The following is a 20,151-nucleotide window of genomic DNA, read 5'->3' on the forward strand; positions in this document are numbered from 1 at the left end:
TGTACTCGAAACTAATTCAATCTATAAATTTTTCATTTATTTGAATCCAAATAAGTTCATATCTCAACTCAAATGGTACGGTTGAATTTGGTTTATCAAGTTTTTTTTGTAACGAATTTCGAATTGGTGACCCGAATGAATCAAATAGGGCTGTTCAATTTTTTTTTTTGTTAATTATTTTAAAAATTCATATTTATCCACGGTGAATAATAATGAAAATCTTATAAAAATTTTATTCAACTCAATCCAATTTTTATTCCGAAAATTTAAATTATTCGAAAATTACAGATCCACCAAAAAAATAAATTATTCGAAAATTACATATCCACCGAAAAAAAACTACCGCATGAACAGATGTGAAAATTCAACTCAATTCATTCTTTTATTTAGATCATTTGGGTTGGATAATTCAAATTATTCGAAATCTCGGTTTATTTTATAACTATGACAAATGATAATTTAATTGACAAATTAGTCATGGACACACATTTATGAGGGTAGATTTATTTCCAATCACCTTGAAAAATAATCATTTATTTCCAATCACCTCGAAAAATAATACTTTCTTTCTTCATTTGTACATAACGTCTATTATCTCTCCCTATATGTTCGGTTTATTTTTTATCTTTTTTTTTTTAATTTTTTTTAATTTTTTTTAATTCAACGAATATATAAATATATTTCATAATCATTTTCTTATGAATTGGAGAACAAATGGAGAATTAAAATCTAACTAAAATTTGAATTATTTTAAAATATTAGATAAATTAAACATAATTTACGAAAATTTAGGTAGATTTTAGTTTTCTTCAATTATGCGACTAGATCAGATATAAGTATTCATTCGACCACAAATAACTTTTATATATATATATATATAGATAAAAATGAAGAGTTCCATTTTCATTTTATTTACTCAAATTGAACCTAACTCAACAAAAGGACGTATGTACTAAGGAGTTCCAAACCTCCGTCCTTCGATTGTTGTTCTAAAAAGTTTCATTGAACTCAAGAATACCAGAAAAAATGTACAACGTACATAAATTAAAATTGGAAAAAAAAAAGAAGAAAAAAAAGGGCAAAATGGGGAGGGTATAAAATATCAAATGGGTTCCAAACTTTCGACTATTAGGTAATGAGTGATTGCTTAAGTCAAACCTGATTTACTCGTTTTGGGTCTCGATTTACATTACTTGAATTATCTTTCGGGTCTTAGTACAATGGAGATTTCATAGGCCTTTTCCGTGCTCTTTCCAAAGAAGCATCTAAAAATAACTTGTAATGAGCTTACGCAATGAAGAATAATTTGCTCGAGAAGACATTTTGCAACATGCTATGGGATGACAGTCCCGCTTATGGAGTCAAATTAATACGTCCGAAGAAGAAAGATTTAAATATCAATCTCATCGTACACAAAATTAGAAGTTAAAAAACGTCTTAAATATAAAACGAAAGATTTAGAGGCTCGCTAGACGCAACATAAAGTACGAAAACCTATTAACACATAATTAAAAGTTTACGAACTAAACTCATAATTTAACATCAGACGTGTATAACCGAAGGAAAAAAGGACCAAATAAATGTTAAAAAATATATACTCTTTCCAAGCAAGGTTCAAGAAGTATGAATGAGAGATGATATTACAAACTGACAAAAGATCAAATTCAAATTCAAATTCGAATACAAATCCAAATCCAAATGGAAATTCAAATTCTGTACGCCATATGATGAGTAAAACAGGCAGAAGGTCGTGATCAAAAGCATACATCCAAGACAAAGCAACAACAAAGAGCAGCCAAACTGCAAAATTTAGAAACCAACTCAGCGCCTTTTTTCATATATATATATAACAACCATTTAATTTCATTAGGAACTAATTAAAATGGAAATAAAATACTCAATAAATCTATTTTAAATCCAAATTATGGAAATGTTCATTATATATTTATTATATGCATTTTATAAATTATAAAACATAAATATCATATAAAATTGATGAAATAATAGAGAAAATGTTTTTGTTGGAATTTACTAATTTTAGAAACTTATTCAATGATTGGTTTATATATATATATATTAACCTTAATTTTGTGCTAAATTTTATTTTATTCAAATGATACAGTTAACGAAGGTTTTTACACCATTTTTTAAATTAAAATTAGTAGAAAAATTAATGAAAATTGAATCAGTAGTAATAATTACAATATTTATTTGGAGTTTAAATTAATATAATATGACAAATTTTTAGTCAAAATTAAGTTTTTAATAACGAAAATCGACGCTTGGAAATGTGACTTTGAATATATAATATATACACACATATATACATATATATATATATATATAATTTATATGTGAAATGACTGAAAGGCCATCAAATCGTCGAATGCGTTCTTTTTCAAAACGAAAACTAAAATTAAATTCAATAAAAATATATATATGAAAAAGAAAACAAAAACTCGAAATCTAAAATCTCCGCCGCAGAAGACGGATTAATCAACTAATCGGTAACCGTAACCGTACTTCGCCGCCGCGAAGACGCACGGACTCAATTTCAACTCGAAAACGCCAACGAAATCGCATCACTAAGGTTGTAAAGTGAGAGAGAAGCAGAGACTTACCAGCCTTCGACGAATCCAACTTCTTTCTTTTGGTTTGAATGTTGAGGCTGAGGTGGTCCGTACGCCGGACCATACGCCGGAGGCGGATATCCCTGCGGAGGATAACCAGCAGGAGGATAACCGCCCTGCGGTGGATATCCTTGTGGTGGATAGGCGTCTTTCGGCGGATATCCTTGCGGCGGATAACCTAAAATCGTTGAAATTCACAGAATCGCAGCCAAAATCGGTCAAATCGAAACGAAAACAAAGATTAAATCGATTTTGTGGAAGAAAACAGCAAGATCCATTCGATTTGAACCTTAGAAATCAAAGAAAGTGCGCCGGGAGTAAGAAAGGGAAAAAGTAAGAGTATCGGTTTAGATGTTACCTTGCGGCGGAGGAACGCCGACGGGAGGCGGTGGCTGGTTGTAGTAACTCATTTTTCCCTCTCTTTTTCTCTTGAGATTGCTTGAACGATCAGATTGATTTTTTCTTCGTTGCCAAACAGAGAGACGAGAGCGATAACTATAAAACTACAAAGAATGAACAACAGGGCTCATTTCTTTTGACTTTTAATAATATATATATGGTGTATATATATAAGGCTCTAGCTGTTATTCTTTATGGGCTTTTCCTTTCGAACTTTTTCTCAAGGTTTTTAAAACGCGTCTATTGGCTGACACTCGTTCTCTTCTCCAATCGATGAGGGATTCCCCAATTCACTCCCCTCGTGCCCAATGCCTCATGTCCAGGGCATTGCGAACACACTGCATTATGTCCACCCCTTTCGGGGCTCAGCCTCCTCGCTGGCACATAGCCATGTCTGACTCTGATATCATTTATAACGCCTCAAGGCCACTGCTAGCAAATATTGTCTTCGCTTTCCCTTTCAAACTTCCCATCGAGATTTTAGAATACATGTACTAGCTGACACTCGTTCTCTTCTCCAATCGACATGGGACTTCCTAATTCACTTCACTCGGAGTCCAGCGTCTTTACTGTCAGACTGCCTCATGTCCAAATTCCATCTTCTTGCATATATAATATATATATTTTTTAATGTTAAATTAATTTACAAAGAAACTTCCCCTTTATTTCAGTTATTTTATATATTTGTTTAATGTAAATATCTGATTTAATAATAATTATTATTATTTGAGAAACTATAACAAAATATTACAGTGAAAGACAATCATTAATAGTTTTAAAAAAATGATACTGAATTGTTGACCGTATTTTTTTATTTTTTTATTTAAGTATATAGAGAGATATTTCAATAATGTTGATATTTAATTTCAAAGCTCTATAAAACAGTTGATTTGAATTTCATATGATTTGACAAGAAAAACAATAACTAAAAAAAATATTATATTAGAAAAATATTATGTCAAAAAATAAATTCAATTAAATTAAACACCGATAATAAAACTTATCTCCTTCCAATTGACGTGGGATCTTAGCCGTTGGTTATTCAATCCTCTCTCCAATCGATGTGGGATCTTAGCCGTTAAGTTTTTCAATCCTCTCTCTAACCGATGTGGAATCTCACAATCCACCCCCTTGTGGGCCAGCGACAGTTGTTAGGCTTTTCATTCCTCTCCTCAATCGACCTGGAATCTTACACTCCACTCCATTAGAACTCAACATCCTCACGCACACACTCTTTAGTAATGTCTGGCTCTGATACCATTTATAATGGTTTAGGTCCACCACTAGCAGATATTATTAGATTTAACTCGTTGTGTATTGTTGTCAGGCTCACAAACGGTAAGGATTGTTTCTCCTTAACGAAATACACGTTCCAGATGTACTCAAAATTTTAGATTCACTTTAATAGGTTTAATAATAAAAAAGCGTATAATAAAGGTGGTGGAGTGCACCGCACATGATTAAGAGTTTATCTTACAGCTAAGCCCATCTTCACGTCCACCTAATCAACGTGATTGGCATTATTAATTTAATTTATTGATACTTTCAGGAAAATAAGTTTTTTTCTTTAAAAAATAAAAAATAAAAAATCAAGTTTATTTTTCTTTTTTCTTTTTTTTTTCTTTAAATAATTTTTAAATTTATAAATAATGATTCAAAAATTCGGATTTTTCACTTGATAGCCCCGACATTCTTCATAGTCGGGTTACCTATTTCTCGTTTTTTAAGAGTGAAAATTATCCTCATAGATCAACACGAGTCTTTCCAGCATGATTTGTCTAGTTAGACCCCTCTCATTCAAATATAGTCTCGATTCATTCATATACCTCTCCTTTACTCGAGTGTCACAATATTATAATTTTTTTAAAAAAAAAAATTATAAATTTTACCCTATTAAATGAGATATTTTTCTTTTTAAAATGCTATTTTATTTATTTATTTATTTTTAATATAAACAAAAAGTTAGAACATAATTGGATTATAATGAAATAATTTTTTTTATGGTAATCTATTGTGTATTAATTAATAGAGATTTGTTCAAATTGATCATATTCTAATTACAATAATACAAAATCAAAATGAATTAATATATATATATATATATATATTGTAATATTTTATAATAAACATTAAATTAATAAAAAAGAAACCAATATTTAATAATGCTTTATTTGTTATTAACTTAGCTTTGTCCGTCAACGTTTAGAATTGTTCAAAATCTTTCATTATTTTAATTCTAAAAGAAAACGACAGGCTTATTGATTATGTCTTTTAAGGTTGTAGGGATAAACAATGTTCCATTCACAAACTAGAGCTGAATAGATCTAAAAAGACTTCGGTGACCATTTTAGACGATCGACTTTTTGGCTTGTTGATCTTCTTGGATCAGCCTCTAACTTGTTGAGCGGTTTGGGTCGACCTCTGATTCGTGGGTTAGTTTAAATTGACCTTTGACTTGTTGATCTTCTTGGATCGGCTATTGGTTAGTCGATAGATTTAGGTTAGCCTTTGACTTACTATTGCACTCAAATCGACTTTTGTATGGATAAGGTTCTAGCTTGATAATATGCTTGGATCAACCTCTACCTTATTGATCGGTTTAGATAGACCATTAGTGTGAGATCCCACGTCGGTTGGGAATGAGAACGAAACATTCTTTGTAAGAGTATGAAAACCTTTATCTAGTAGATGTATTTTAAAAACAAAACTCGAAAGGAAAAGCCCAAAGAATACAATATCTGCTAACGGTAATCTTGGACGTTACAATTAGTTTGTTGATATGCTTGGATTGATGTTTGACTTGTTGATCGGTTTGTATCGTCCTTCGACGGCCCGTCTCATTGGTGAATGTGAAATAAGTAAATAGTAAAAAATATGTGTAGAAGGTTAAAAATTGAAATGCAAAAAAAATTACCAACAAATTTTCTTTATTGGTAAAAAATTGGGGTTAAATTTGGAAAATGGGCCATTATTATATTGTGGCCCAATGTGAGTTTTGGGCCCATTTCTAAGTAGTATCCATATAATTTTTCTGAACCCTATATTAAACAATAATTACATAAATAGACCTTATAATAGACCTATTTTTGCAAAAATTATTGTGAATTTTTAATGTCGTAATCTTTTTAAAATCGCCTCGTCTCGACCAATAATGTCGAATCCTCTAGTCTCTCATAGGTTAGATTTGATCGGATTGAAACATTTTTTAGATCAATTATTTTTTATTGTAAAATTTTTCAACTCGAGTAATATTTATTGAATAATGAACTGAATTCAACCTAACACAACTCGACCCGACCATGTAATTTTTTTAGTTGAATTTAGGTTATTTAATCAAATTTTTATTTTTAATAAAAGTAAAATATTTATTTATTTATTTTCAAATATTTAACTAAGATTGGTAACTTAATTCCAATATAAAAAATATTTTAAAGACAAGTTGAAAATAATAAGGAAAGTAATTATGAAATTAAATAAAAAAAATATATGAATATATAATTATATATAGCAAAAATATATTTTTTAAAATAAAATTTAATAATAAATTTAGCTTGGTTCGGTTCAGTTAAATCTAGTTTTAAAAATTGGGTGTATTAACCAATTTAAAAAGTTTTCATTCATTTGAACCGAACTGAACTAAGCATAAACTTAGAAACATAAGTTAGTATATACTTAGACGTTGGCCAAACACTTATGACCATTTGTAACCAGTGGCTAGCAAATTACACGTGAATTATATCTACACATGCAGGTTAGCTATGTGCCTTAACGAGCATGAGTTAGAGCTCGAACACATTTGTTTAGTGATTTGAGCCACATGGTAAGATTACTACAAACCAAAAAACTCGCAAGACATGTAACAGCCCCATGCACACTGCTCGTCGATATTGTCCACCTTGACCCGTTACATATGACCGTCAGTCTCACAGTTTCAAAACGCATCGGTTAGGAAAAGGTTTCCACAGTACACCCTTAATAAGAAGAAGACTTTGTTCCCTTTTTCCAACCGATGTGAGATCTCACAATCCACCTCTTTAAGGGCTCAATGTCCTCGTTAACACACCGCCGCCCAGTGTCTGACTCTGATGTCATTTGTAACAAAACAACCCCAATTCACCACTAGCAGATAATGTCCGCTTTTGCCCATTACAAACACGTCTGTCTATTAGGAAGAAATTCCCACACCCTTGTAAAGAAAACTTCGATTCTCTCTCTCCAACAGGACATCATTCCACTTTGTGACACGGGTTTTGAAAACCGAATTAGAACAAAGGTTGGTGGTGTTAGATGGCTATACAAACTAGAAGAAGACAAGGACATGAAGTGGCCATGAATGGTTCCTTACTTGGGTGGTTATATGTTAAAAAGGGTTCACAAAGCCTTTGCTGTCTACCATGTGAACATATTGTGGGTTACTTTGTCACTCCCTCTCTCTCTCTCTCTCTCTCTCTCTCTCTTCTTTCTCTCTCCTTTTTCCATTGGTAACCCACCGACCAACACCAAAATTTTGTGTTTGGGAGGCGAGAAAATAATAATTTTAGCAATGGATGGGTCGGCGGAGTCCGGTTGGACTGTGTATTTGGAGAATTCTTCTTCTTCTTCTTCTTCTTCTTCTTTTTTGTTCACTCCAACAATTCGTGATTCTTTTGGTGTTCTTCATAAAGATGAACATGAACTGGATTTGTCTATGGTTTCTGATGCCTCTTCTGGGCCTCCAATTTTCCCGGAAAATGATGTTATTTTCCCGGAAAATGAAGCTATTTTCCCGGAAAATGAAGCTATTTTCCCGGAAAATGAAACTGGCTCGAAAACTAGCCGCAAAATGAAGGGTTGTGAGGAACGACGGCGGCGCCGTGATCGGATGGAGAAAACGACGTCGTTTCTCGATGACACTGCTAGCTCTGATCCCAATTTCAATAATTCGGTACAAAACTTTCCTTTATTTATTTTCATAAATCTTCATTATTATTTCTCAAAATTTTATTAATTTATTTTAAGTTGGTTTTTTTTGTTCAAGAAATTAGTGAAAATTATCACTTTTTTTTAAAAAAAAAAATTATAGCCCATTTTCAAAATAATAATTAAGAATAATTTACATTATTTTAAGTTGGTTTTTCTTTTTTATCATTTAAAAAAAAATAATTTACATTATTAAGAATAATTTATATTTTCAAAATTGTTTTTATAAAATAATAATTAAGATTAATTTACATGATTTTAAGTTGTTTTTTTTTTATAATTTTTTAAAAAATAATTTACATTATTAAGATTAATTTATATTTTCAAAATTGTTTTTAAAATAATAATTAAGATTAATTTACATGATTTTAAGTTGTTTTTTTTAATAATTTTTTTAAAAATAATTTACATTATTAAGAATAATTTATATTTTCAAATTTGTTTTTAAAAATTTCGCTATTTTATTTTAAGTTGGTTTTTTTGTTCAAGAAATTAGTGAAAACTATCATTTAAAAAAAAAAATTATATTCCATTATCAAAATTGTTTTTAAAATAATAATTAAGAATAATTTACATTATTTAAAAAATAAAAATAAAAACAGGTTGTTTTTTTAAAGGGAATGTCAGAAAATAATATATTTTCCTTTATTTTAAAATTAAATTTTAATAAATAATTTTTTTTTAATTAATTTGTTATTTTAAATGCAGGAGAGTTCATCCTACCAAAGCCAATTTAACACAATTAGACAATCATCTCCATCTCGAAATCAAAGGCAAAAGAATCAGTTAAGCCAATTCCTTCTCTCTCCCGAGTCGAATCAATATCTCATTCATAATCTTCGTGGCACGAACGTTGTCGTTTAGCCGAAACTTTTACATTATCATATATTGTCGTAAAATCGATAGAATTTGATTACTGCTCGTTAAATTATAGTCATTAAACTTTCAGGTTTTGTGCTTATTTGGTTACTTAGATTAAAAAACGTCTTAATTGTAGGCCTCTTTTAGGCATGCACGTCAGGGACCTACTAGACATCGTTTCAAAGTTCGAGAATCACCTAGACACTTTTAAATGTTCGTGGACGTTTATAAACATAACCCTAAAAGTTACACGACGATTAAACGTGCAATTTATCCATTATTATCGGTATTGGTAGATATATTATCATATACTCATTGTTTCTTTGATTTATGTTGTTCTTTTATACAGGTGGTTTAAAGGGAAGAGATGATGGCTCCGTTAAACACGATACAACAATGATATGATATTAGCTCTCATAGCTTTGTTTTGAGCTTCCCCAAAAGACCTCGTACCAATGGAAATAGTATATAAACGAATGATCATTTTCTAAATTAGTCGATGTAGGACTTTCGTCAGCTAGCTCTTCGTTTGAAGTGGAACAATTTAGGGTTTTTTTTTTTTGGAATTTTTGAATAATTTCTTGAGAGAGAGAAAAAAAAAAGTAGTTTTTATTTTGGACATTGAATGGATTGTACTATGTTTTCGTAGCCATGAGGAACTCAAAAAAAATGACAATTATTGTTGTACTAAATCAACATGTTTGAAAAGACCAAGAACATAAGTGTTTATTGGTCTATAAATCATGTTCGGTTTTATTTACGACATATACATGAGAGTAAATATCAATTTATATTTCGATGTAAACATTAATCTTTCGTAAGATAATCAATGTGAGGTCCCACATCGGTTGGAGAGGATAACAAATCATTTCGTATAAGGGTGTGAAAATCTCTCCTTAAGCTACACGTTTTAAAATTGTGAGGCTGACGATGATACATAAGGGGCTAAAATGTATAATATCTACTAGCAATATCGGACGGTGTGCCAACGAGAACGCTGGCCCCCAAGGGAGGTGGATTGTGAGCTTGGACTGTAACGCAACGAGCTAAAACGAACAACATTTATTAACAGTGAGCTTGGACTGTTACAATCAATTTCTGACCCTAATGATTAATGTAAATTATTAAAACTTTAGTTGGTTTTTTCATATGGTCGTTTTTCTGCTACTTTGGTGAGACTTTTGGAGAAAATATTTTTATACATGTGATTTTGAGCGGGTTTTAAACACGATCAAGTGAAAATAACCACAAATCATATCATGACCACATTTTTCGAGTCTCACCCACTTTTCGTTCGGAACTCGAGAATTCTATCGACATAGCTAAGTCAGAAAGCACGACTCTAATATCACTTGTTAGGTACAATGATGTGACATTGTGACTTTAGATATCAGTTACGCATTTTCATCTATTTTTATTAAAAAAATTTGTTGATGGAATTTTCTATACAGGTCATCGAGACACAACTATATTATTTTGTTAATTTAATAATTATGAAAGTGAAGAACCGAACGTTCAATCTTAATAAAAACAATTGATATTTTATTTACTAAAATTAAAAAATATGGTATGACGAACCCGTCGAGAACACAAGTCAAATGCAACAAAATCAACTTTGTTTTTTTTGGGCGAACATGTTTTAGATTCTCTCGTAGAATTAAGAGGGAAACACATGAAAATTAGGAAAGAAAGAGAGTCGAAGAAGGAACCTTAATTAGGTAAAAAAAGTATGCTTTTCGGGGTTCGTTAATACGTTCAAATTAGTCTTTACGATCCCTTCAAATCTTAATTTCTTAACAATACCACCGAAAAAAATACAGGTCAAATTTAGCAAGTCCAAGCTCGTTTATATTAAGTATATCATTAATGGAAACTTTGCTTTTTAGTTGTCGCTTTTTTTTTCTATCTTTCCCACTACTAGTTGAGGTAAACGAGAAGAATTTCGTTTGCATCTTTGACGTGTGCTCTTTGTAAAGCCAAGTCAGGTTTACGGCACGAGCGACAAAATTACAAAGTCACTGGTCGTAATAAACATTGATATGTCGAGATTTTTTGAACAAGCACGTTAGGGTAAAAGAAACGATATGACCCACGAGATTCAGAAGCCGCGTTTTCATATATATATATATATATATATATAAATTGTTAGGTAGGATTTTGGAAATATGACAAAAGAGAAGAGAGTTGCATGAGACAAGATGATGATAAGGTGTGTTGTGGTGATGGGCTATCTCATCCAAACTACACAGTAGAGGATGGAACAGCTGTTCAATATTTATTATTATTTTTTTTTTCTTTATTTGAAAAAATAAAATAAAATTATTTAAACGTTTTTAAGGTATAATTTGAATTCTGAGCTATATTCCGGACAATGTCTAGAACCGTAATTTTAAAGAATCAAATAATTGTCGAACGAGTTCTTGATTAAGCTTTTAAAGTACTTGTAACGACCCATGATCATGATTCGAAATCTAAATTTGGCACTTGCGATATGGTCGCATCGACTATCCCCACAAACCATTTGGTACGTTACTTACTCATCGCTGCTAAAGGCCATCTAGCCTATCCCGGCAAACCATTCGACACTTGCGACATAGTCATCTTACTTACTCCTTCTAAAGATTATCCTTACGAACCGAAACGAGTCATTCCAGCATGTTTTGTTCTTACTCAGATACATCAAGAAAAGTTTTCAGAAGGTCACCCGAGTTAGAATCACAGTTAACTATAGAGTTTCTATAGTTAAACCACTGAAAAGGAAGGTGGGTCTTGTTGGTATCGATAGTAACTTTCAATTTTTCTTAGTCATCCTATCCTCAGGATCTCTCTCATTCGGATGTGGTCTCGGTTCTTTACCTATGTGTCATAGTACTTTCATCACGAGTTTCTTTGTCTAGCTACTAAAAAGACATATAAACTCGACATAAAATCGTTCAAATCTAGATTTGAAAAGAAGATCTTAACATGACAAAAAGGAATCAATACCTACCAAAATAGTATCGAGAATGCTCATACATAACTAATCGATCAATGTCAGTTAAATTTAACTGCACGTTCCAGTTGAAAGCCGTGATGTCCCACATTAGTTGGAGAAAAGAACAAAACCATTTATAAGGGTGTGGAAACCTTCTCCTAGCAGACCGGTTTTAAAGCCTTGAGGGGAAGCCCGAGAGGGAAAGTCTAAAGAGAACAATATCTGCTCGCGGTGGATCTGGGCTGTTACAAATGGTATCAGAGCCAGACACCGGACAATATGCCAGCCTTCTCGCTGTTCCCTGAAGGGGGGTAGACACGAGGAGGTGTGCAAGTAAGGACGCTGGGCCCTAAAGGGGGTGGATTGTGATGTCCCACATTGGTTGGGAAAGAACAAACACCACTTATAAGGGTGCGGAAACCTTTCCCTAGCAAATGCGTTTTAAAGCCTTGAGAGAAAGCCCGAAAGGGAAAGAAAAACCTAAAGAGGATAATATTTGCTAGCGGTGGATCTGGACTGTCACACAAGCTAAGTTATGGAAACGTTAAAAGAGTTAGGTGAAAGAAAAGATAAGATATGCAAAGAAGTATGGAAGAGCCATTGAATGCCTTTAGAACCACCGCCAAAGACAACAATGATTAATTATAGGCAAAGGCAAAGGCAAAGGCAAAGGATGCAAAGGGTTTGTGTTGTTTGTGTTTATGGTGACAAAACCCTAAAACCCCATGGGGGACATAATGCCCACCAATTTTGGGTATTGCCAATTGCTTCCACTGCCATATTGCAGGCCCTCTCCATAACTGTGCTTCCCACTGTCACATTCCAGCTGCATGCCACCAAGCCCTAGCTGGCTACGGTTTTTGGACACTCCCTACCTTCAATGTTTTTAACTCCCTCCAACATGTTTTCTTCGTTGATTCAAGCGTTAGAGTGTGTTTGTCGTATGTCGTTTTCACTGTGCTAGCTCTTTGTTACCTTGTTTTGTCGTTTTGTTTGATCGGGTTCTTTCGTATGGGTTTTGGAAGTAGGGAAGATGTCTAGTGTAGAACTAAGGATATAAGGGTGTGGAAAGCTCTCCCTAATATACGCGTTTTAAAATTGTGAGGTTGACGACAATATGCAATGGACCAAAACGAACAGTATTTGCCTGTAGTGGGCTTGGGCCTGTTGTTACAAATGGTATCAAGTCCAAATACTAAACAGTGTGCCAGCAAAGAAGTTGGGCCCTCAAGGGAGTGGATTGTGAAATCCCACATCGATTGAGATCCCACGTCATGAGATTGACGGCGATACGTAACGGGCGAAAATGGACAATATCTGTTAGCGGTGGGCTTGAGTTATTACAAAGGCGATCTAGACACACTTTCAAGTACGATACAGGTCAAAGTAAATAATATCTACTAATAGTGGGCTTGGGCTGTTACAGAGAGGATCTAGACACACACCTTCGAGTATGGCTATCTTATTTCAACTTCAATAGGCGAGTTATTGATATCTCTTTGGGCTCGTCTTTTCAGATGCGATTTTAAACTTAAGAGGGTTAGCCCATCATTCATGAAGTCCATTCTTCTCGTTGTTTGCCCGTGGTTCCTCTGTGTCTAAAGCAATCCAATGTCGAAAAAAACACTCACTCCAATTGGGTATTTCTACCCGACTCCTCTTTCGACATCTGTTCATCCAAGTTGAATCCCTTAACACGATGTTTATAAAACTTTAAATCAACTATCATGGCATCATAATAAAACTAAATCCATTAACACACCAACCTTGAAACCAAATCGTTACGTAAGGGCTTTAAAGTTTTGAAAGTTTGAAATTGATTTTTGTCCTCGAATCCTTCAAAGGTTGGTAGCTAGGTTTTTGTATATGATACACAAGATTGAGAGGTGCATAAACGAAGTTATATTGTAATCAAATTTGAAAAATATCGAGACTATTTTGTAAGTACAAATAAAAAGTACTTAAAAGAAAGGTTTTTGACCTTGTTTAGCAAAAAATCATGATAGTATTGGATGAAAACCGTTAATATTTTATTTAAAAAATACCCTTTAACTTTCAAAAGTATTTAAAAAATATCCTTGAATTTTCAAAAGTTTCATCCTGCACCAAAATAATGAATGAGCTCGAAATATATAATATATTTATATAATCCTTTTTTTTTATCAAGTCAGCTACACCATTGGCAGTGTGCTCGAGTTTCGGTTTTGGGGAACTACTCGAGCAAGCGTTTGTGCTTGCACCAAGCGATAGCAACGACATACAACAAGATGGTTCCAGTAGTGCCACCACCAACAGTCCACAGGAACTCGGGCATGCCTGCTTTCTCGGGTTCAAACAGTTCAATATGGATGTTCATCTCGAAGATACCTGCCACCACGATGAACGCGCTCACGACAAGGGTTGCCGTTGTCAACATTACTCCCATTTGTAGAAGATGGTTTTGTTTATCATCCAGCATTATGTTGATGTAATCTTCTGTGTGATCCACATACTCCCTCAGCTTAAGATGGATAAAAGAGTGTGTTATACAGACATTAACAAAAGGAAAATCAATGTTTAAACTAGTAGCAGCCACTTGAAAGGGAACAAAATTTTCGTATTAAGGATTGGATTTGAATTGGTACTGTGAGATCCCACGTCGGTTGGGGAGGAGAGTGAAACATTCTATATAAGGGGGTAGAAATCTCTCCCTAGCAGACGCGTTTTAAAAACCTCGAGGGGAAGTCTAGAGAGAACAATATCTACTAGTGGTGGGCTTGGCCTAGCAAACGTGTTTTAAAAACCTTGAGGGAAAGTTCAAAGAGAACAATATCTACTAGTGGTGGGCTTGGCCACTACCGGTATAACCTCCGATTTCATTTCAATTCTAGGCCCAATGGAGGTGGGAGAATTCAAATTTTACTTCCCTTCTATTGAGGTAACTGTGAAAGTATTTGTATAAGAAATTACCTCATGGATCGACCTTAAAGCAATTCTATTGACTTCTATACTTCCATTTGAACCATCTTTCTTTGAACAAGACTAAAAAATATTGACCCTTAAATCAGGATTGCCAACTAGTTTAGCCTCTCCTCCGGGTAAAATGATGTGTGAGATCCCACATTAATTGGTGAGGAGAATGAAACCTTCTTTATAAAGAGTGTGGAAACTCTCCCTAGCATACATGTTTTAAAAACCTTGAGGGAAGCTCAAAAGGGAAAGCCCAAAGAAGACAATATCTACTAGTGGTGGGCTTGGATCGTTACAAATGGTATTAGAGTCAGACAACGAGCGATATGCCAATGAGGAGGCTGAGCCTTGAAGGGGGTTGAATGTGAAGCAGTGTGCCAGCAAGGACCTCCAAAGGGGGTGGATTGGAGGGTCCCACATCGATTAGAGAAAGGAACAAGTGCTAGCGAGGATGCTGGGCCCTAAAAGGTGGTGAATTGTGAGATCCCACGTCGGTTAGAGAGAAGAACAAAACATTCTTTATAAAGATGTGGAAACCTCTCCCTAGCAAACACGTTTTAAAAACCTTGAGAGAAAGCCTAAAAAGGAAAAGTCTAAAGAGAAGAATATCTGCTAACAGTGAGTGGGTGGAGGTTGTGTTTTTCTACTTGAAAACACATATCTTAGATTTATTACTTGTCTACAGAACAACCAACCAAAAAAATCCTTCAGGTTAAGAGAAGCATCATCATCTTTAAAATACAACTGATCACATACATGATAGAAAACATTGATGATTTTGCATACCGTGGAGAGTTTGTTGAGTGTACCATCAATTTGCACAAAGTATGCCTCCAACAGCATCTCGAGTTCCTCCACGTCGAGGTGTTTGCCTATAGCACTCTGCGTAGTACTCGTCCGGGTCCCATGGCTGTCCCTGCCCACATGGGAAGCATCCATATTGCCTTCCAACGATATTTCAGGAGGAGAACTGAGAAAATTGGGAACAGAAAGCTCATTAAAATGCAGAAATCAATGAAAACAATAACAATAGAATAGGTCTGTTATTCTGTGTTTAAGGCGACATAAGATGAGTCTCGTGCCTCTCGTTGTTGCCTGACTGCTGAACTGCGTCGTCCATTTCATCTCTCTCGGGAATTGAAGAAGTGGAAGAGTTCTCAAGTTGTTGCTGAACCATCTTCTCTGTTAAGTACATCTCAGCCATATCCTCATCATCATCTAGCAAGTGTTCTAATTCGTCGCGCACCTGTAAACAACCGTAGCGTTCGAAAAGAATAAAAAGCTGTGTTAAATCAAATTACAGTGCATCTGTTTCCCAATAAAATGCGTCGTGAGTAGTAATTAAATCTAGACACCATTTGAACTCGTCCAGTTATTGCAACCAATCGACTTTTGATTTGACGCACCCGTTCCAAATTGAGATTACTAATCTTAGTAGTCAGCTTATCCAAAGCTGGGTGAGCTTCTAGCTCCAATGTATCTGACTAGAACAGGAGATGACAATCAAGGAAGCAAGAAAAACTGAACAATATAATGTGCTAAATCGAATTTGTAACGGCCCAAACTCACCGCTAGCAGATATTGTCCTCTCTGGATTTTCCCTTTTGGGCTTCCCCTCAAGGTGTCTAAAACGTGTCTGCAAGAGAGGTTTCACACCCTTATAAAGGGTGTTTCGTTCTCCTCCCAACCGATGTGGGATCTCACAATCCACCCCCTTCGGAGCCCCAACATCCTCGCTGGCACTCGTTCCCACCTCTAATCGATGTGAGACCCTCTAAATCCACCCCCCTTTGAGGTCTAGTGTCCTTGTTGGCACACTGCCTCGTATCCACCCCTTCGGAGCTCAACCTTCTCACTGATACATTGGGCAGATACCAAGACTAAATAAACTAAGCAAACAATGTAAAATCCTTACTTCACTTTCTAAGCAACTGCAAGCAGCTTCAAGGCATGCCTCCAAAGCAACAAACTCGAAAGGAAGAACCTTCAATCCCTCCCGATTTTCGAGACCTTGTTTCTCGTGTTCCTTCCCCTCCTCCTCGTCAGCCTGTGGAAATCCTTGGTAGTAATTAGGACTTTGAGTCCTCGATCGAGGCTCCCCCAGGTCATACAGATTTCTCCAATCAGAATCATCGCCATTGCCATCCTAAAACATTCCAGATAATCAAACACAGATTGCACCCATCATAGAACAATTCTGCAATCATCGCGATCGTCCTGAAGTAGAGTACGATTGTTCGGTAATGACTAATGAGCCATCCCCGATGAAACGTCGAACGAGAATCAAATGAAAACTAAACTTAAGGACAGAATTCAAACTTCTAATCCAAGTTCAAATGAACCATCCAAAGTTCCAAACTAGCAACACTACTACATTGCACAACATTTAACCATGATCACTAGATTTCATATCATATCTAGTAAAATAACGAGTTATCAGAGACTCTCTCCTTGGATCATGCCCGTGACACACACCTATTAATCCTTGTTCTTGGAAGCTTCACAAACCCCAAGAACAGCGCAAGAAACAACAAAGATTTTAAAATAACAACCCAAGTACCTTGTTCTTCAAACATGAATGACAAAATTTCATGATTTCATAATACTCTCAAACACTTAGCAAATAACTGGACAGCATATTGTCAATAAGTTCTACAATCCAAACAGAAAGCTAGCACAAATGGATAAAAAGGAAATTAAGGAACCCTGTAATCAGTTCATACTTCTTTCCAATCAATCAAATTTGGGGGAAGAAATGCATTAATTTCAAGAACTAGATTAAAATCGTAATTCGAATTCAAACCTGAGCGGCCTTCGTGGCTTGATGGTGCCGCAATACTCGCTTCTGAAGCTCCTCAACAAAGGGAGTTACAGACGGATCCCTGGCATTCAACACGAACACTTCTTGAGCAGCGATAATGGCTTTGATGTGCTCTAAATTGATCACAATCGCTTTCTCACGGCCAAGAATCGTAGATGGATACGAGAGCAACGGATCGAGAATCCGAAGGTCCCGAGCCGGCAGGCCAGTCCGCCGCATAATCGCATGTTTTCCAGCCTCAACTACTTGAGCTTCGCCGGTCGAGTCCAGGAGCAGCCATGGCCGGACTCCGGTTCCCTTCTTCCGAATTCCGGCGCCTAATGGGACGTTCACTCCAGGGAGATACGAGCGAACTGGTTCGTTTTCCTCATCGGGTCGGGCGAGACCCGGCTTCTGTGGGTGAAAATGCTGTCCTCGCATGGGAACTTCGCCGCCGGTAATGGCGGATCAACCTCGGAATGTACTGAAATTTCTTGTAAAAAACTGATAGCTTGATTTTATTCTTTGCAATTTTTTCTTTACAACAATCAACAGACTACAAATTTTCCTTATATTGATTATGTAATTATTCATGCTAACCATGCAACCTTCACAAGGTGTGTGGGACCCTCCTCAGACAACAACCCAACTCGCTTCTCATCCTTGACATTAATGCAATCTCTATCCATAGCTCAACTATAACAGCTCAAACTCATGCTAGCAAAAATTACCCACTTCAGCCCATTATGTATCGTTGTCAGCCTCACGATTTTTAAAACGCGTTTGTTAAGGAGAGGTTTTCACACTCTTTCCCCTCTCCAACCAATGTAGTATCTCACATCAACTCTCCTCTCATCTCCTCATCTTAAGCAACTGTGCTCACCCACGACATCACGTCGATGCGAACTAAAAACATGTTCGACCTCTTAATCATCGAACAAATAATATGAAGAGAATGGAAGCTCATTTTGTAGATGAAAACTAGAAAGTGTCTGTTTATTTCATCAAATACATCACTGATTTTGGTGTGTTGTTTATTATCATTAATTACAAAGCAACTGAATGGGTATATATGTAATTTCAAATCTAATGTTGACTTCATTTGGCTGATATAGACGACCAACGTTGACCAATGTTAAGGCAACTTTTTCTTAATTTTCAAAACGTGCATGAATTTCGAAAATATGGTTAGAACGTAGATATAACAAACATAGATAGAAGTAGTATTTCTGCTCTTAATCTTAAAAAAAGAAATGGTTATCAAACCGAGCCCAAGTTATTTTGTAGAATGTCTCAAATTGTCGACATGCCTCGTGCCTCAAACGCTCCGACTTTGAGGCTTAGAAATGGTGCTGATCTTGATGATATCCTGTAAACCATAGAAAGGTTGAAACTCCCAAGCTTGGGTGAATCGTTTACATGATCTATCTAGCAAACGCAAGACAATAACTATGTATGAACAATAATCCTTTAACCTTACAAACCTAAATAAATAATGCTAGAAACTACCTTACATTGTTAGTATTGTTCTTCTAAGACCATATTTCACCATGGGGCATTGCAGTAAATCAGTAAATAGAATTAAAACAAGTGAAAACTAATGGGAAATGTCCTGGTTCTTTACTGTAAGTCACGTTGGTGAGTTTGGGATGGGTTAACTTTCATGGGTAGGTCTGATATGGCCAATGAGTTTTAGAAAAATGAGTAGCATCTATTAGGTCGAGAAGAAACGAAGCAATAAACTGATGCTAGTTGTTTTTCGAGATCTCGATATGATGAGAATGTAATTTTGTCCATTCAATAGGAAGAAGGGTAAATTTCTAGGTGTAACATCCTAGACCCACTGCTAATAGATATTGTCATCTTTGGACTTTCCCTTAAGGTTTTATAATGTGTCTACTAGGGAGACGTTTCCATATCTTTATAAGGAATGTTTGTTTTCCTCTCCGACCGATGTGGGATCTCACAGTCTACTTTCCTTGAGGGCCCAGTGTCCTCGTTGGCACACCATCCAGTATCTGGCTCTGGTAACATTTGTAATAGTCTAAGCCCACCATCAGCAGATATTGTCCTCTTTGGACTTTCCCATTTCAAACTTTCCCTCAAGATTTTTAAAACGCGTCTTACACTGGGCAATATATTCAAGGTTTAAATCCGATCCTGGTCTTACGTTCTTGCTTCTTCTGTTCTATAAATTATTGAAACCTGATATAGGTACATCTTGTATTCATTTACTGCATTCAAAATCTTTTTCATGGGCACCCATTCCATTTGTCTTATTTTTAGTTCATCCTTGAAACAAAACAAAATAGATATGCAGGAAAATTTGATTTATCAATACATAAACAGACAAGGGCTAACCTGAAAGAGAGATTAACGATTAGAACTTCTCGAGTCAGACCATAACATCAGGGTTGATAAGATTGCAACTGTTGCAGTTTCAACACGAAGTCGATATGGACCAAGACCAACTGGAATTGCACCTGCTTCTTTCATCATATTGACCTCTTTTTCGGTGAAGTCTAAAGAAGAAGAAGAAGAAGAGCAGATGTAAAAAAAAAAAAAAAAAAAAAAAAAAT

At 35.1% G+C, this 20,151-nt stretch overlaps 4 protein-coding genes across 7 annotated transcripts in view; 1 reads left to right on the top strand and 3 right to left on the bottom strand.

The window, feature by feature from the left end:
* Positions 1-1,581: 1,581 nt before the first annotated feature.
* Positions 1,582-3,162, bottom strand: LOC111454944 (cysteine-rich and transmembrane domain-containing protein WIH2-like). The gene is made up of 3 exons (XM_023096430.1): positions 2,989-3,162; positions 2,622-2,808; positions 1,582-1,800 (listed from the first exon to the last, which is right to left on the bottom strand). The coding sequence occupies exons 1-3, from the start codon at positions 3,038-3,040 to the stop codon at positions 1,755-1,757; spliced, it is 285 nt and encodes a 94-aa protein (XP_022952198.1). The 5' UTR covers positions 3,041-3,162; the 3' UTR covers positions 1,582-1,754.
* Positions 3,163-7,572: 4,410 nt separating this feature from the next.
* On the top strand, positions 7,573-9,285 carry LOC111455549. The gene is made up of 3 exons (XM_023097263.1): positions 7,573-7,953; positions 8,697-8,773; positions 9,199-9,285. The coding sequence occupies exons 1-3, from the start codon at positions 7,573-7,575 to the stop codon at positions 9,218-9,220; spliced, it is 480 nt and encodes a 159-aa protein (XP_022953031.1). The 3' UTR covers positions 9,221-9,285.
* Positions 9,286-13,941: 4,656 nt separating this feature from the next.
* Positions 13,942-18,054, bottom strand: LOC111454940 (magnesium transporter MRS2-3-like). 3 transcript variants are annotated; one of them, XM_023096424.1, is made up of 6 exons: positions 17,576-18,054; positions 16,688-16,918; positions 16,128-16,256; positions 15,855-16,018; positions 15,559-15,742; positions 13,942-14,323 (listed from the first exon to the last, which is right to left on the bottom strand). In XM_023096424.1, exons 1-6 carry the CDS (start codon positions 18,011-18,013, stop codon positions 14,036-14,038), a joined length of 1,434 nt encoding a protein of 477 aa, XP_022952192.1. In that variant the 5' UTR covers positions 18,014-18,054; the 3' UTR covers positions 13,942-14,035. The 3 variants fall into 3 exon arrangements, with proteins under 3 accessions (XP_022952192.1, XP_022952193.1, XP_022952194.1); XM_023096426.1 differs by having other exon boundaries at positions 14,188-14,298; XM_023096425.1 differs by lacking the exon at positions 16,128-16,256.
* A 643-nt stretch (positions 18,055-18,697) lies between these two features.
* LOC111454941 (ribosomal RNA small subunit methyltransferase E) overlaps positions 18,698-20,151 on the bottom strand; it is a 5,965-nt gene continuing 4,511 nt past the window's right edge. The window contains exons 8-10 of one of the 2 annotated variants that reach the window (XR_002712519.1): positions 19,934-20,094; positions 18,878-18,941; positions 18,698-18,847 (exon numbers count right to left, since the gene is read on the bottom strand). Coding sequence is in view for 1 of the 2 variants with exons in the window: in XM_023096427.1 (XP_022952195.1) it covers positions 19,946-20,094 (149 nt within the window). In the remaining variant the exon portion in view is untranslated. Of the gene's footprint in view, positions 18,942-19,933; positions 20,095-20,151 lie in introns of both variants that reach the window. The other variant, XM_023096427.1, reaches the window with a different exon arrangement.

The sequence above is a fragment of the Cucurbita moschata genome, unplaced genomic scaffold, assembly GCF_002738365.1.
Source record: "Cucurbita moschata cultivar Rifu unplaced genomic scaffold, Cmos_1.0 Cmo_Scf00017, whole genome shotgun sequence".
Lineage (NCBI taxonomy): Eukaryota > Viridiplantae > Streptophyta > Magnoliopsida > Cucurbitales > Cucurbitaceae > Cucurbita > Cucurbita moschata.

Bases quoted from the DNA above. Each gene is read 5' to 3' on its own strand.
- LOC111454944 (XM_023096430.1), bottom strand. From the start codon at position 3,040: ATGAGTTACTACAACCAGCCACCGCCTCCCGTCGGCGTTCCTCCGCCG. The intron at 2,809-2,988 runs GTAACATCTAAA...CAACGATTTTAG, and splicing joins CGGCGTTCCTCCGCCGCAAG to GTTATCCGCCGCAAGGATAT. The intron at 1,801-2,621 runs GTAAGTCTCTGC...TAAATTTTGCAG, and splicing joins GTTGGATTCGTCGAAGGCTG to TTTGGCTGCTCTTTGTTGTT.
- LOC111454940 (XM_023096424.1), bottom strand. From the start codon at position 18,013: ATGCGAGGACAGCATTTTCACCCACAGAAGCCGGGTCTCGCCCGACCC. The intron at 16,257-16,687 runs GTAAGGATTTTA...CTCCTGTTCTAG, and splicing joins GCAGTTGCTTAGAAAGTGAA to TCAGATACATTGGAGCTAGA. The intron at 15,743-15,854 runs GCACGAGACTCA...CAATTTTCTCAG, and splicing joins CAGTCAGGCAACAACGAGAG to TTCTCCTCCTGAAATATCGT.
- LOC111455549 (XM_023097263.1), top strand. From the start codon at position 7,573: ATGGATGGGTCGGCGGAGTCCGGTTGGACTGTGTATTTGGAGAATTCT. The intron at 7,954-8,696 runs GTACAAAACTTT...TTTTAAATGCAG, and splicing joins ATCCCAATTTCAATAATTCG to GAGAGTTCATCCTACCAAAG. The intron at 8,774-9,198 runs GTTAAGCCAATT...TCTTTTATACAG, and splicing joins AATCAAAGGCAAAAGAATCA to GTGGTTTAAAGGGAAGAGAT.